At 46.0% G+C, this 17,512-nt stretch overlaps 1 protein-coding gene across 3 annotated transcripts in view; it reads right to left on the bottom strand.

Moving 5' to 3' along the window:
* CCNI (cyclin I) overlaps positions 1-17,512 on the bottom strand; it is a 35,007-nt gene that overhangs the window by 5,404 nt on the left and 12,091 nt on the right. The window contains exons 2-3 of one of the 3 annotated variants that reach the window (XM_069777128.1): positions 12,176-12,332; positions 2,206-2,340 (exon numbers count right to left, since the gene is read on the bottom strand). In XM_069777128.1, coding sequence (XP_069633229.1) covers positions 2,206-2,340; positions 12,176-12,289 — 249 coding nt within the window. In that variant the 5' untranslated portion in view covers positions 12,290-12,332. The remainder of the gene's footprint in view (positions 1-2,205; positions 2,341-12,175; positions 12,333-17,512) is intronic. The other 2 variants (XM_069777282.1, XM_069777208.1) reach the window with 2 other exon arrangements.

Genomic DNA, 17,512 nt, shown 5'->3' with positions numbered 1-17,512 from the left:
CCCTCTAGAGACTGACCGGGAAGGAACAAGTGTGTCTCACCAAAGCACGTTAAAACCCTGTCACCCGTCCTGGTCTCCTACAGGAGCTTCTGCCTTGCCGGCTCCTCATACATGGGGAAGTGCTGCTGAGGTTGGCTGTACACAGCGCTCTGTTGAGGGTTATAACGAGCGCTGTGCAGTGAGTTACACCAAACGCTGCTGGCTGGGCCTGCAAAGCATGACTGGGTGACAGCCTTAGGAGCAGCCAGTCCCAGCATTTCAAAGCGTGTTTAGGGTGAAGGGAAGGGACTAGTTGTCTTAATAAAATCCCACAGTGTAGTGCCTGGTAAAAAAACCCAGGAGTTAAGCTGCATCAGAGGACCAATGGCCTTAAGAGAGGAAAACTGGGGGAGGGAGTACAAAGCCCTGAGCTGTTAGAACAATGCTCACCCAGACAAAACACCTTTCCACATTCCTGCTTGATGCCTGAAGCACGCAGTGGCCTCCTTACTCATATTCTCATACTTTCTTTGCAGACTCCTTGGCTGCTGCAAATTACTGAAAGAAAAACTGTACTTGAGGGCATTAGCTGTTGAGAGATTTAAATCTATTTCCCATCTCAGTATTTACCAAGTCAGCTACTTTAAGATTTCCTTAAAAATAAAAACTTCCATGGCTTGTAATTAAAACATTATCAATATTTATTAATATTTAAAGGGTAGGTTAATGGATGATGTCATTTGCATTCTACCAAACTAAATCACATTGAAATGTAAGCGCACAGGCTGAAAATGCATTCTTCTGCTAAGATCTCTGAAGCTATACTGCTTATCTAACCGTGTTGGTGATGAGATTAGACACGCAGGCAGATGAGACTGCAGATTTGCTGAGCATGGAATGTAACTGAGCAAATAAGGTAAGAGATAAGGCTACCCAAAGCCTGACTTCACAACTCAAGGCCAGGGATTTCAGCTTGACCCACAGTTTGTTCAGTCATTTGCACAGGTGCAAAACACATCCCAAGCACAGCACATCTAACTTTCTTCCCTGTGGCAGACTTACAGGGACCAAAGAGCAGCGGATCCCAGTTGCAGGTAGCCCAAATGCTGATTCTTAACTTGTCTTTCTTAAACAGTTTCTATGGCATAACAGGCTTAAAACTGAACGGGCATATATATTCTCTGTTCTGTTTCGTAGAGCAGGAGTGGATGGCCTGTCACTTTGATGGTCTGCGCCCAAGCTTGCTTACCTTTCTCTCTCTCCTTCACATCTGTGTGACTTGACATCAGTCTTAAGCTCTTAGTCTGTCAGACTGGCTATAGAGCAGGTTAGTACTGAACTACTCCCCCAAAAGCAATCACTTCTGCTTCTATCTTCTTCCCCCTGTTTTTTTTTGTTTGGTTTTTTTTTTGTTTGGTTTTTTTTTTTCATTTCCCTGCATTAGCACACTTGCCAGGCCCAAACCTGTCCTCAAACATTTACATTTCCTCTAGGTAGTTCGCTGCTAGCAGGTGCTCCCAGCAATTCTAGGTGGTACCAATCAGATTAAATGCAGTTAAAACACCAGAGAAATTAAAAGGTGAGAAGGGACTTTCCCTGACTTCTCTGTCAGAGGGCATTGGGCCTAGGTTTCTAACTGCGGGCTAGTAGGCATTTCCTTTAGCTTTATGAGTCAATTTAGGTTAACGTAGAGACTGTTCTCTTTTTATCTAAAGCGTAACTTGTGTGCAGCCTCTGTTTCTGGTTGCTTAAAGGAGCAAGTCCTGTGCTGAGGCAAGTTCAACATTCAAACGAGGTTACGAGTGAGCATGTAGTTGAAGAGGAAGGGTGCTTCTTTTCTCTTAGGTTAATATACATTTAAACTCATGAGCTGCTTTACACAAAGGAAATGGGCAGAACAGAGGAAAGAGGGGAAAGTATTGTTGGCAGGTGAACTGCGTGTTCTTATTAAAGCAATGGCTACTTTCACAGGGTGAAAAATGGCTATGCAAAGAATCTGCCTCCAAAAGTTCCTGGTGGCAGCATGTGCTGCCAGTTCCAAAACCCAAAATCAAGCTCCTGGAGTACTGCAGGTACCATCTTATACATGTTTGAGAAAGGAAGAGGGTGTGAGAGCAGAGGGGGGACGTAAGCGTTTCTGTACAGCCGCACCACTTGGACTCTACACAGAAATAGCGGAGTCGGTGCCATAAATTGATTTTAGTTTATGTATCTGCAAATATTTACCTTTACTGCAGCTAAAAACCTGTCCAAAAGGCTGATGGCCAGGGCAAGCGTTTCTGGATAAAGGTGGAACTGGTATTTGAGCTTGGCCAGCCACTGAATGACCTCATCCCTCTGCTTTGGAGAAATGGCTACATCCTGTTGGAGAGAAAAACAAACTATGCTTATACACTGGCTGAGCAAGTTAGAAAAGACCAAACATTTTATATCTCCGCAGGAGTTATTCGACAGGGGAACAAAGCCTCCTTTGGAAAGGGGAGGCCTTGAGCTAGCCTGAATCACCACTTTGTTCTTGCAGGTACTTACCCCATCCGAAGACATCTGCCCTGGAAAAGACAACTTTCCTTAAAGCTACCTCAAATGTCACTCCAAAATTTCACTGTACATTGGGGAAAAGAGGAAGGATGTCTTGTAGTTCCTCAAGTATTGACAGGGTATTCTCCAGCATAGCTCTAAGGGCTTTATTATTTTTTTTTTATTTCCTTAGAACCATGTAGATAGACAGAAATGCCCAGCTTGAACAAAACAAGACGTGCTTTGGGAGCCAGGTGGCTGTACAGCTCCTGCCAAACAGAAGAAGGGAAGGACCGAGTCGGTGTTTGAGAGGAAAACTTTATTTTTCCTTCAAATTACAGGGACATTTTTAGCTCAGTATATGTTAAAAAGAGAAAATTCCAAACAGCTTACAAAAGACCTGTAGCAGTACAGCTAACTGTGAACTGGGGTAAAGCAGGTACAATTCCATCTGACAAAGTTTGGGTTTGGCTTTTTAGTTTTAAACTTTTTGGCTCAAATCTCCACCATTGATCAGTTTGGACAACAGCTGAATTTTAACCATACATACAGATCAGTCATTGACGTAAAATCTTTCTCTCTGACTTTCTTCAGAAGTATTTATAGCTTTTCTAGAGCCTTTCAATTCAACAGGGATTATGCAGGGTGATTAGCAAGGATGTGTCCAGAAGCAAGAAGTGAAACCAAACAAATTTATTCTGCGACGTTTAGGGTCCCTGGGCTCTTTTGGCTACTGCTGAGGTGGTGCAAGAGAATGAAACCGAATGAAACGCTGGCTGACCAGTGACTGTGGAAAAGAAAGCTAAGGGTTTATGCAAACAAACATCACTGCTGGGCTGGGTTGTAGCTGTCCTCCCAGCAATAACACGGGGTGGGGAAAGTAGCAGCATTTTAGAAAATAAAACCACCCAACACTAATGCAAAATAAATACCTCAGGCTACATCTATCACCGGGGTCCCTACTGTCTCCTTTGCGTAGACAGTAATGTGCTTTTTTACAGGACTACTGACTCTCCTGCCCGGGAGTCAAGAACATGTGTGAAAGCAGAGTGTGGTAGGCAGAACTGTAATTACACAAGGGCCTCCATGAGGATGCCAGTTTTAGACCTTTCACTGCTACGTGCTGTATGACACCTTTACTCTCTGCTAAACTTCCTTACTAGTGCTGAGTTCCACCTTCACCACTGAGTGGGACAAGAAGGGGCAGGGAAGGTAGATGGGCTCGAGCCCCAGGGCTGAATTCTGGGCTCTGTGACAGTGGGTGTGCAGCCGGTTACTGCTGCTCACAGACGTGCGTCCTGCCAAAATGCGGCCGCCCAAGTCCCTTAGAAAAAGTACAACGGTAACAGTGCTACGGTAGCAGGGATCCGGTCTAAAGACAGAGGGTTGTGCAAGCCAAAGGTGTTTCTTCCAGCTGTACGAGCTGGGCTGATGAAGTGATAGTACCTGTGCCTTCAGTGCTCTATCAGGTGCTCCCCTGAGGAGAACAAAGTCCTGCCTTGTTTTCTCTCCTGAAGCCCCGAAGGTGCAACAGCGTCAGCAGGACTGTGTCCGACCCAGATGGGCCTCTGGTATCAGCTGGGACCTCTGGATGCCACTTGACTATAAGTGGGGCTTTTTAAAAAGCACCTACCATTTTTCAGGAGACAAAAGAAAATTGGTTTTCTCAGTCCCCCAAAATAATGATTCTTTCTGAAATTGTTATTGCAATTTAAGGGTGAAACCTGAGCCCCACCAGGGGCAGGACACCCCCTGTCTGCAACACGTTGCACTCGTTCCAGAAATGCTAGTTTGACGTGCCTTGGGAGTATCACGAATGCACCACACAGCAGTAAGAACTTTATTAAATGATCTGCTAAAAACATCTTTCAGACAGCGGGATAGGGACCTTGAATGTATCTGGGGAGAAAAAAGGGTAACGCTATGTTAAATACTGGCTGCCCTTTCAGAGCATACTTCTCCTGTAGCAAAGCGAGGCCTGCACAGCTGAACCTAAAACAGGCAGAAAAGCAGGGGAGTGCTAGTTAAGATGAAGTTCCTTAGTGCCTTATTCATTGTGCCTGTTTTTAAGTGGAAGGAGAAAAAGCCATAGAAAAGGGCTTATAACCGTAGCCAGGTCTGGACAGAACTGTGGACTTAAAATGTTTCTAGCAGCTTAAGGGATTATTTTGGAAAGGCAGTATCTGGGTGAATCCAGCAGGTAAGCTTTGTGCGTACAAGCCAACCTGAAACCACCCCATCAAACAAAGTAAACTTGATTTTAAAAACCTGCCTCTGACTCTTTAAATCACTGCCCTGCTCCTGCTGCAGCAGCTTTACTGGTGAAGGCAGCAGCAAGGGTCTTGGGGCATTGGTGGGCAAGGAGGGAGCTGCGCCATCAGTGCTCTATCGACAGGGCAGCAGACTCCATCTCCTCCGCGTTCCCTCCTGCAATCTGTTGCGTTTCTTGCTGGGGAGGCAGGGCCATCCCTCAGCAGCATGGGGGGATTTCTCCTGTCCCCTTCCATTCCTGGCAAATCCCATTGCTGCTGGATCCTGGCAGAAACGGGCATCAGCTTTGACAGTTCCTGGCTGTGTCTGTCCTGGCCCAGCGCTGTTTTCCCTGGGCCTGCCAAAGGAAAAGGTTAGGCCTTCTCCTAAAAACAGCATGGGTGGGAAGGGCAAGATCATCTTTCCATACTGCCTCTCAGTCTTCAGTCCTCCCAAGATGTGTCCTTGTATCTTCTCACCCTTCAGGGGCAGTGCAAGGCCAAAAGGCAAAGTTTCAGACTCCGGAGTTAGCTTTAAACAGCAAGGCTGTAACATAAAGAATAGCAACTGCATGCTCAGCCCCTGGGAACAAGTATCCTTTCCAGGTGAAAAAGAAATGGTGTTTAATCTAAACCGCTGAAAAACAACAGTGTATCTAAGTAAGATAAAAAATTAAAACAGGAAAAAACCCAGCCCCCACACAGAGCACCCTGTTTCTTTAATATAAAGGAACAACTGCAAAGTGAACTCACATCTAGGTATATGCATGGCAGAAGTAAGGCTTCAAAATAAAATCTGGCTGCTTAAGAACTATCTGGGGAAGCAAAGGAAAGGAGGCAAATCTCCAGCTCTTTCCTGCAATAACACCAACCCTACAATAAGTTTGTCTACTCCAGTCGCTAACTGCAAATAAAGGAGCACAAGGGCCAGGGGGAGAATTCCCTCACAGGGAAAGACCAGGTGAATTTAAACCTCCTCCCATCAGCACCAGGCCCATTTTAAGAGTCGGGCAAAAGGAATGAGAACTGGTCCACTGCACCCGCAAATTCTGCTGCTACCTGCAAGCAGGGCAAGGAGCTTCCCACACAAACATGTTGGTCTCTATCCCTCTCCCTCGAAGGTGTAGCTATGTCATCCTAGTAACACAAGTAAGAAATGCAGCGCTGTAAAATTAATTAAGCAGTGAGGTCGCTGTTCCGTAGTTATATAAAACCAAAAGCAAAACTGAGACACTAGGGTGGCTGAAAGTAAAAAAAGTCCCTTTGGGCTGGAAAGCAAATGTTACTCTTTGGTGTGGAGGTAGTTTCCCATAGACATCGCCTTCTGCCACTCACCCGTCTGTGTGTGGCCAGCTCTTTGTTTTGTCGCCACAAATCCACCGATGCAGGACTGAAGCCCTGGGGTGGAAGAGCACGCTAGCCTAGCGTGACAGCTTTAATTAGGGAAAAATTAACCCAAGCCCAGCAACGGCTGACTCTGTTTTCACACGGCAGCAGCAGGCTGCTCCACGACAGACCTAACCACTGCCCTCAGGACTGAAGGACAATCCATCTCCTCTGGCTGGTGCTTTCCCCACCCCCCTCTTTTTTTTTTGGAGGGGAGGCCAGATCAGAGCAAGGCCCGATCTACAGATCTGGTTGCCCGTCCCACCACCAAAGGTTAGCAGACGTGGGTGGGACTCCTGCCGTCAAAGAAATGACAGGGCTCCCAGCTCTTCACCGCAATCACCACCAGGATCAGGCACCTGATGCAACGCAGCCCTACTCACTGTGTGCCGCTGCGGGTGCCCAGCACCCCCAGCTCCTGCGGGGGGGACCATGTTACCTGCCCCCCCCACACGCACCCCCCAGACATCGCAGAGCGAGCCCGCGCAGGTGCCGGAGTGCTTTTCTCTGGACTGGCGCCCACGCAGATATTTGCAGGAGCAGGAAGCCAGCGGGCAGCTGCGTGGAGCATGAGGGATTTCAGAACTGTTTTGCTACGCGGGAAACACCCCGCGGAGCACAAGCAGGACTCTTGCAAAAGTGCCTGACAGAGTTTTACTGTGAGCGAAGAGACGCAGGGCTGCTGCCGCACCGCCTTAAGAGTAACTTTTACCAACTGCCCTGCATGCCGCTTACAGCCGTTTGCTCACAGCTATCTCTTTATCTGCCTTGTGCGTGGGACTGACGGCGACGTGTAACGTGGTAGGCGAAACGCTCCAGCGGAGTGCAAGATCAACCACCGCTCCTTTCCTCCCTTTCCATCCTGCTTAGTCCTGCTTGGCACCTCCATAAAATAAGAGAAGAGGTTTCCGCAAGTCTTTTCCACCTGCGGAGCACACAAACACCTCCACCCATCGGGAGGCCAGCGAGAGCAGTGGACGCAATGGTGCGCACAACAAGCCCTGCCGGTATGAGCTCAAAACGCGATACCCAAAGAACGCAACAGGCCTGTCAGATGTGCAAACCTATCAAAGCTATTCCAAACCCATGTGTGAGCAACAGACCTGTATCTTCTTTTCCAAGTGGAAGACGCGATGCTAATTCCCACATTTTCAAAGCACAACAGTGTGTGTAAACCCATTAGTTTTGTTTCAGCACAAACACATATAAGCCACCTCACAGGAACTATGGAGCTAATGGAATGTGTTTGGGACACAAATGGGGAAGCGGAGGGGTATCAACTTCTCTCTCTTCCTCGTGTAAAGCAGGGGTACATCACATTGACCTGCTTCCTGCCATTATTTGCTTGATTCCTTATCAAGAAATATCCCGTCTGTCACTTAGTCTATCGATGAACATGCTGTCAAGCAAACAGGAAGCTTCTGTGAAGGATTCCTGATGGGTATTTTAAATAACACAATAAGAGACCAGTCAACATGCCAGGACTGCAGGCGACTACACCAAGTAACGGCAGCGCCACGCTCACCGTGTCTGTCATTTTACCGCTCCAAAGTGAGCAACCACAGAGGTCTGTAATTCTGCCCAAGGGAGGGAATACAGTGGCCCACACAAAACACACAGACCCGAGGCCTCCAGCATCTACGATGGGTAGTACCTTATTTGTCCAATTCCCAAATCAGTGCCCCAAATCCCATTTCTTCGGCATGCTGGCAGAAAGCTGCCTGTGAGGCCTTGGCGATGGTGAGAAGCGCACAGAGCTGCTGTTCTGCTTCCCGCTTACCAGCAGCCGCATCGCCTCGTTACCGTCCCTGACCTGGCAACCCTGCCGCAGGGCCCGCTGCACGCTTGCTGTGTGAGACGGGAGGGACGGAGGCCATGACTCAGGCGCCAGGGAGCGAGCACAGTACAAGAGATCTCTAAGAATACCTTGAGACTTCTGGAAAATGCAGTCTAAAAAAAATATCTGTGAACTCAAACATGACTCGATTTTATTGCTGCCTAATCTAGGAAAAACACCTTACCTGTCAATTTTTTTTCTTTAATGTCTGCTGTCCCAGGCAGAGATGTTTTGCTCTTTCCCCTATTTGTTTCTGCCTAGTCTCACTGTGGGCTCCTTGGGGAGCAAGCAGGTGACCTTTATCAGGACTGGGAGGCTTCTGAAAAGGGCAGCTGTAAACATCGCAGCCAAATCGGTCCTTCCTTGGGTCTCAGGATTGCTTGTTTTACACCTGAGCGACCCCCAACCGAGGCCCACTGGGTTGCTTCTCACTTGTACCTGTTGAGAATTAGAGGTGCTCTCCTGATAGCTTTCAGAGGTGACGTTTTGCAGGGTTTGCCTACGGTTTAGCGGCCCAGCAAACAGCTCAAGCAGCACAGCCTCTGCCATCTGCACGGTAACACGCACAAACACTGGGGAGAGAGATTACTGCTCGGCAAAGCAGAAGAGCTGGATGCATTAACTTCACAACGTTTTACAAAATTGGTAAGTCAGTCTCCGATTCACCCGCAGGATAAAACAGGCACCAGAAGGTTGAAAGACTGACCCAAGGTCATGTGGTGAGACAGTGGAAAAACTGGAAATAAACTGAGGTCTCCTGATTCCTCAAGAGGTACAGAGAACAAATGAGAAGACAGAAAGAAAGAGCCAGAACAGGCAAGAAAGGAGAAATTACAGAAGTGACACTCTGTTTCTATAAAAAATTAAAACCAAGAATCTTGACTTACACACCTCTCTGCTGCAAAGTTACTTGGTAACATGCAAAGATCAACCTTTGACCAGTTTTTACTGCTTGATTTCTCAAGCCTTAATCACATGAAAACTTCTGAATGTCATCTGCATATTGTATAACCCAAGAGGGGAAAAAAAAAAAAGACCAAATACATTCAGAAGCACAGGGAGGGTTCCAGACTCAGCCCACCTATTTTTTCAGACTGAAAAGCCCTTGTGAGAGCTGGCTTTGATATATTGCAAATACCTGGAGCCAGTGGCCTACATTTAAACGAGGGAAACAAAAGAAATTACCTGCCAGTAGGAAATGGGAGTTTTCAGACAAAAAGTAAGAATGAAACAGAAAAATCACATACTTTAAATTATCAGGACCAAAGTCCCCAACAGATTCTGCATCCTGTACTAAAAATGTAAAGTCTTCCTGTTTCTGTAACTACAAGTTTCTTTCTTCCTTTCAAAGATCTCAACTCTGACACACATTTAGAAACGGAATTTGTTCCAGTTTTAAACATTAGAACCAAAAATGTCTCCTAAAGAGTCAAAACTGAAAGTTTACTCCTGAAAATAGTTACGGTATATCTCCAATCTGATCATTAGATTTTTGTAGACGCACTCACATTTTCTCATTTGCAAACCAGATGACTTCATTAAAAGCCCTTCTGTAGTCAGTCTACTTTTGTAGCAAGGAATGGAAAGTTACACAGGCTTCAGGTTGCCAGATCTGATACACAGAAGGATGCAGATTTCCTGACTGTCATGGGAAATAAACAACAGTTTCATACAAGTGAGGTTTTAGGCTACTGCAGCTGCTTTCAGAAGAAGGCAGTAAATGTTAGGGAATATGACCTTCTTCCAGATATTACAGAAAACAGGATAATTCACACTGAATGTCCATGACTGCAACACTGCCAAAATGAATGCTGCAGAAAGGGGGGAACACGTGACCATTTGAAAAGTTGGGTGTCACTAACTGCAGGAACAGAGAGAAATACGTGACTACAGATCCAGGGTTTTCAGCTGCACCGTGGCATTGCAAGTCAGGATTTCCCCAGAGCAGACAGTTGTGTTTATGTTCTCTTTTAAATCTGACCTTCGTACATTTTACACACGCGCACACAGAGATTTCAATCCAATTCAAAGATTATTTACTGCTAGCAAACATTTAATAGCACGGCGTTGTAGCTGATAAAGTCGATGTCTGAACTGACATGTAGGAAAATATAAAGGAAAAGGTTACACAGACAACAGAGTTTTGGGGGTGGAAATTCCAGGAGTAGAAACCCTAGGGGACAAGCAGAGGGCCAGGAAACACTCCCAAGCACGGACCTCAGCGATACTGTCGTAGTGCAGGGCAGGAAGGGGGGAAGAGATCCTTCATCATCATGACATATTTGCACACTAAAAGGACAAACTTGTCTTCGTCCAGGCCTGACCTGAGACTCTGCTATCGAGCACAAACTTTACACTGGCTTTAGCCATCAGGCTGTTTCCATACTTGATCCTACTCCCGACTTTTCACAGCAGGCAACAGAGCTGCCTGCCCGGTTTCACAATCGGCAGACTGTCAAAAGTCCCGTTAACTTCTCTGAGTATCTACCGCTGAGGACAACACTTCGCAAGGTGCTGCAAACCTCAACCGCAGGGCCATTAAGACCCCCTCAAGGTCCCTGGCAGCAGGACAGCTGTTCTTCACCACACACAGGGCTGAGGTTAGTCCTTCTGCTGCAGCGACAACTTGAACGTGGCACAGGTGGGGAACCTCATCTTCAAAGGGCAACAACGCAGTCCCGCAAGGGAAGGATTGCTGGGAAAACCGTCTAATGCAGGTGGTGGTTTCTGAGCCGCCGGAATCAACTTCACCAAGGCAAAAATGCAAGCGCCTTGTCCCTGTGAAATCTCCACACAAGAATCTGGTTTGGCTACACTCTCTGAGTCCCTAACCTATCTTGTTATACTGTAATCTTACCTCCCTACGTTATAATCACTAACCCCAGGAATACTGCCAGCATGGAATAACAGGCTGGTTTACCATAAACCAGGGTCTTAAATTGTATGTGCCCGAAGACAGCCACAGCTACAATATACACAACGCCTTGGACAACCAGATCACTTATTTGGAAACCTAAATGTGGATTAACAAAACTAATACTGAGCCCCTTAAAAACATATTTGTTTGTACACAACAACAGCAGTTTCTTGTTCGCCAGACAGAAAAAACAACCACCACACCGATTAGCTTTCACAACAGCTGACACACTTGCGTGAATATTTTATATGAATCAAGAACAGCAAGACTCGATCTGAGCCCTTTAGTGTGGTTATTTCTGCCCAACCCAGTGACAAAGTACCAGAAACTCTGTGACAACCACCCTCACATTTCAGATTTTGTTTTAAACAAAACTTTGTGGAGTTCACAGGCATTTTCAAGTGCACATGCTAGACAGGCGCCTCCTCCGCAAGGAGCACAAACACAATCCAGGCTGGGTAAGACCATGAGCGACCTGGTCCAACCTCCCAGCTGGCTGGCCCTGCTGCAAATCTTGAGCAGGAGGTTGGACTACAGACCCCCTGCGGTCCCCTCCACCCTGAATTGTCCTCCAGTCCTGTGAGAACATTCCTCGCTGGAACAGGCCAGCGCCTGGCTCTGCTTCCCTTGACACGAGCTTGCACCCTGCTCCATAAATAGTCCCATTACAGTCAGTGGGGTTCTTTCTAAAGTAGACAGTGCCTGAGCACATCAGATCCTCATCTGGCTTCAGCCGATACAGCTACAGCCTACCCTGCAGAACTAGGCTGATTTACAGTAGGGAAGAATCTGGCCCAGAATGGGAAAAAGGCGGCAAAGTCAGGCTTTCGCTGTGAATATGCTGTTTCAGGGGGAGGCCTGAGCTAAGCTAGCGGCAACGGTTTATGTGAGAAGACGTCATTTCATGTGGAAAGCAACCAGCATTTCAACGCTGTTATTAGTGAACTTAGTCCAAGAAAATGAAGCTGCTTTTAAGAACTGTTGCAGAGTTGGTACCCGCTAGAAATGTGCATTAATTATCCATGCAATTTGTAAAACGAATTTAATTAAGGCAATATACGTACATGCTTTCACAAGCAACAGCAGAGATCTAACATTGTGTGCTGTACAGTGTGTTCTGTACTCCTGTCCCTCAAATAAAAAAGTAATCACTGACTTCAGAGGCTGACTTCCCAGGTCTCAGGCAGAAGGTAACTTCTCATGCAACAGCTTCAGTGGTTCACATAAAAATACACCAGAGGATAGTCTCATGCCTTTACCAAGATGAATGATGTGAAGAGGAGACATTACCTGATTAGGCTGAATTTTCGGCACATGTGCTTTCCACATTTGAGCTTCCCTAGAGATTGCCGTCTCCAGGAGGAGAGACAACCTCTGGCTCTCCAGGGGTCCTGAAAACTTCATGGTAACCCTTGGATCCACCTGCCACCCAGCTGGATACAGCTACCTGCAAAACCAAAGACAGCCTGGTGAAACACTGAGCCGTGCCTGTCAGCTAAACTGAGCAAAAGAAAGCACAAAGGAAACTAAAGCTGCAAGAAATGGAACAGGCTCATCTGTAACAGACAGCGATCGGGTATTTGGCAAACCTACCCAAGGAAACCCAAACCAGTCGGCTCAGATTCAGATGAAGCTGGGCCAAAATTGTCCACAGGCCTCCAGCACCTACATGGGCTGCAGAGCCCTGCCACTTCGAGGTTTTCTGCTTCTCTGTTATGTAGACAATCAGGCAAGACCTCTCCTGCTTCAGCAGCGCTAAAAAGTAGGGCTGTTTTATGAAAAAATACTTGAGAAGAGGGGAGAGCTGTATGGCAAACATAAAGGAGATTTCAGTTAAGTTGGTTGCTCTGGCTGAAATCTTGCTGAAGTTAAAACCAATCTACCTGTGACTTCAAGGCAAGTAAAGACTGACATTCAAACACTTTTCAAAAATCCCACCCTCAGAATCTGGTTGGTACCAGCCTTACCCCAGTACTCTCTGCAGCAACAGGAAGTTCTGTGCAAAACAGAGGAACGCTTGTTTGAGAATTTAAATGATTTACAAGCTGAAGCCCGGCAAAAAGATCAACGTTTTCCCTCTCTGCACAGTATGGTTTTTAGCTTCTCACAGAACCTGCGACCCGTTTCATGTGCAATGCAAATGTACCAGGGAGTTCGGGATGGTTCCTCTCGGGTCTCATCACTCCGAAAATATGTTAGATCCACAAAACTTTAGGGCACATCTCTAATTTTAGATAGGAAATGAGTTTTAAAGGAGGAAAAAAAGCAGCAAACCCAGTGACAGCCTTTGCTAAGCATGAATTGACTACAAGCCAGGTAAGTGATGGAGAAAATTTCTGCAAGGCATACAATATTCAGAAACGCTTGCTTCCACTGGCAGAGGCAATGATAAAAAGCATGCAATTTAAAGCAAAACACTTTGCTATACACAAAACAGAAAAATGGGGGTTCTCCTGGTCCTAGTGCAGCCTCCCTCAGCAGTAACAATATGTCAAGAAAGAAACTTGTAAATTTGAAATGAAAAACAAAGCAGAAGCAAGATTTTTTTTTTTTTTAACTTTTTTTAAAGACAACAAATTCCACCACCTGCTTGCAAATGAAGAAGATGATCTGATTGAAAAGGTTATTCAAATTGTTCTGTTACTGCCTACCATTACTCTGGCCGCAAATTTCTTGACAGTATTAAATCACTTACTTAGGCAAAACAATTCAGCCCCGAAGGGTAAATCCATGGGAAAGTTATTTAAACTTTCAATTCCTTCTGTGAGCTCTTGCGAAATCCACAACAGGTGGATATTGGCCAAACACTAACCAGGCTATTTTATAAAGACCAGTTTGTTAATACAACAGTTTATGCTGTATTTACAGGAAATAAGGCAACATCTTGAATCAGAGAAAATAAACAAAATTCACAGTGAAAACAATCAGTTTATTATAAATAATAACAACAGCAGCTCTGAACAAACGAAGATTCAGAGTGCTTTCACAGAGTTAAGGGAAACTAGAACAAATTTTTTTTTTTATCAATTTACAGGAGTTTTTAATGGGTGTGATTCACACAGAACCTGCACGAGGCATAAAACCGCACTCCAGTCCCACTTACAGCCAAACAGGTTTGAAGTGGCAAATAAATGTCAAGCCTCTCAGTCCTGAACAGAAACCCCTTTTATATTAGATTCTTATAGAACAAATGCTTCTCCACGAACAAAGGAGAGGCTGTACTGGCTTGGCATACCCCTACACAAGGTTTCCAGCCCGTCACTGCAATGACCCAAGGTGACTTGGGCCATATACTGACTTTCCAGCTGGAGGGAACACCTTGGACTGAGGATTCCTGAGCTGGGTCAAAATGCTTTGCAGTGTGTCTCAAAATCACTTCCCACCAGCCCCCAAATGCCTAACTGAGTATCACTAGGGACTGAAAAATCTCTGTTAAAAGTTCCTCACTTCACAAGAGGGAGATTCTGCCTGGGAATAGATGAAACTCTGTTCTTCTAAACAGAACCGTGGCTTGAACCGCAGCTTATTTATGTGCATTTACTAATTTTTGCATTTCTTTTTTAAACTTCGGGGTGATCCTGATGACACTCATACCACTGTAAATGGGGCTGCTGAAGGTGAAGGGGAGAAACACGCACATTCACAGCCTCCCCCCCCCCCCCCCCGCCCCATCCCAGCTCATTCTTATGGGGGCGGGGTGGGGGGAGCTTCATTAGCATCTCATTATCTTCCCATCAGACACTACAGGTTTCAGCGTGGGCTGGGCTGGTTCCCAAAGGCCGTATCACCCACCATTTCCAGAGCCATCAGCGCTTCCAAAGGAGGTGTAAACCCCTAGGAAATGAGGACAGCAGTGATGAGGGCTGCACCCCTGCACTGATGGAGAAAACCAGTTCAAATTGCAGGTGCAGGTAAAATATTTTCTCCCATCTGGTGTGCAGGGGCGGGGGTGGGGGGAGCATCCAGCAATCAAGGGTTGAGCTGGGGGACCCCACATCAGGGAGTCTAGCCTTCCCACCTTGCAACTCAAGAGTCCCAGAAAAGGGGTTTCTCCAGACCTATGCAGAGCAAAAGATGGGTGATTTTTTATTTATTTAACTGAGCCTGTGGACTGTCAGTTGCTATGTGCCAGGTAATGCTAACTGGGTAACATCCACCAGGGTATCAGCTACAGTCTCTCAGACCGCACCTGCAGAAGACGGCAATTAATGGTGCGTGCGAGTGCTCGGCGTTGCACGAGGTGACATACACGCATGGAGAAAAACGGCGAGGTTTGACCAGACCCAAAGCTCGTCCAAGCCAGTGGAGAGGCCAAAGCCAGGGACCAGTGCTGAGCACCGAAAGCCAGGAGATAGTGAGCTCCTTGCTGCACACTTGTCAGAAAAAAAGCAATAGCTATATTTAGCCCGACCACATCTCCTAATATGACATATTGATGGTCCCTTTTTGGTTTTGCAGGAAAGAGAGAGTAATTAGCCACCCCTCAAATCACTGGAGAAAACACATGAAAAATTTCAGGCCAAATTGAGCATCCTCAGGCACCTTTTTTCTTCCTATGACTGTATTTACAACACAAATGGGTTTCACAGGCCTCTGGGCCCAGAAAAGATCTTTTAGTTACCCTGATCCCTTTTTAGGTTGTCCCTGTAGTGCCTCAGCCCATCAGTGGCCCCAGCAGAGAGCTCAGGGGAGTCCCTGGAGCACCCTTAAATACCAATGGCCCTGCAAGGGACATTTTTAGTGAGCAGTGATGGCGACTCTTCTAGAGTTGCCAAGGGGAAAAGAGAGGGAAAAATAACCTTTCCTTTCTGAACTAGGGGGGTAATTCAATGAGAGCTGAGGCACAATAACCTTTATAAGGAAAAAAAGAAAAGGAATGACGTGCTTGAAACTTTCCCTTGGAGCAACAGTGGTGTGCAGACTTTTCCAGCACCGAGAGCACGCCAGGCAACTTGCCAAGCACCCCGAGGGCTGAAACAAGTTTGCATCTAAATTTAGATAGCTTTTAATCAGATAAATGCACGCCATTTTAAAAAAATGCCAGCATGCTCTACGTGTATGCAGTGCTTCACAAAACACAAGGGAGCCACTGCAGAGCTTGGAGAAGATGAGAAATGGGATGGTCGGCACAGCTTCCCGAAATCCAGTGCATGGAAGCCGGATGAAGACCATGGAGAGACCCGACTCTCTTCTCTCTGCTCAGATCAAGATGATAAAACTCAAGCATCGCAGAAAAGCAATGTCAAGGCTCCCATCAGCAGTAAAGATACTTGTCAACGTAGCAGGCATCTCTGCAGAGAACAGCAGTACCAACAGGAGAGCTGAGCCTGCCCTGACAGCAAAGATTTGCTCCAGCCAAAAACTTGCAAGCGTTTTTCTGTGACGGAGCCCAAAAGACCCATGGCGGGAGGAACTGCCGAAGCTGTGACAGTCACCATAAACTAACTCGCCCTAGCTTTCTGTTTCTGCTTCCCTGAGTTAAAATTAAACTTTAGCTCCAGGGTGGTGCGGGGGTTTTTTTTCTGTGGTCACTTTGGAAGTTTTTAAACCACTGTTCATACAGTTCCTAAAGTTTCTTAATCTTCACTGGGAGATCAACTGTCTACCCTGAAACTTCTGAAAGAACAGCTGGAACGTCAGTAAAGGACAAGTGAGCCAAGTCAACGCATTGGCTTTGTTTTGACGTCTCCTGTGAGCAAGGTCACAAGCTGCAGGTTGAATCTTGCTCTGAAATTAGAGAGTCAAAACTTTGGTGTGAGGTTTTCACTTGTGAGAGGCATTAAAAGTCACCTGCTTATCCATTAAAAATACCCCGACTTGGTCCATAAAATGTAACCCATCTCATATAAAGATCTCCCTTTTTGATTCAAGTTTATAGCTAACTTTACTTAAGGAGGTACTTTCAATTTCCGTAGAGAAGTTTTACACTGCTAAGTGCTGCAGGCTATGGTTTTCAAAAGCATTTTCGTGTTTGCAGTAATTGAGGCAGACAGCGACCTAGCCAGAAACACTTTTTCATTTGGGGAGGTGTGCATTTGTGTAGGATGCAAAATAATCGATTTTTTTTTTTTTTTTTTAGGCTTTGTAATGACTTGCACTGACAATAAAAAGTGCCTCTTGCAGACAGAAGATGCAGTTACAGGAATGTATTATCCACTGGCAGAATAAGCTCGTAACACAGCTACTGATTTTCCCCTGCCTCCAGTTGCAATTCAACTGTGCCAATACAACTGTACTGTAAATAGAATCACTGAAATCATTCAGGGCAATAATAAAAACCTTTTTTGTTTTGGTTGTGGGTTGTTTTGGGGGGGTTTGTTGTTGTTTTTTTTTTTTAAATATAGATCATTTCATAAACAACTGACAAGATTTCTAGGACTAGAGACAGCCTAAAACGCGCTATCCTTATTCTGCGCATAAATCCAGGTGGGTGTTCTGGACAAGAGGGACAATTCCAATAGAGCTTAACCACCACATGCATTTCTGCAGACCTTGTAAGTATTTTCAGTGACCAGCAGCCAAATCTGCTTCAGCTTTAAGCAAGCAATAATACAGTCTTACAGATGACCTGAAAACAGACTTTTCTGGGTGGGGGAGGAAGGCGAAGCAGAAGGAAGAGAGGAAGGA

The sequence above is a fragment of the Haliaeetus albicilla genome, chromosome 1 (genome assembly GCF_947461875.1).
Source record: "Haliaeetus albicilla chromosome 1, bHalAlb1.1, whole genome shotgun sequence".
Lineage (NCBI taxonomy): Eukaryota > Metazoa > Chordata > Aves > Accipitriformes > Accipitridae > Haliaeetus > Haliaeetus albicilla.
The sequence above is the reverse complement of the archived record's forward strand: the minus strand, read 5'-3'. Positions and strand labels throughout refer to the sequence as shown.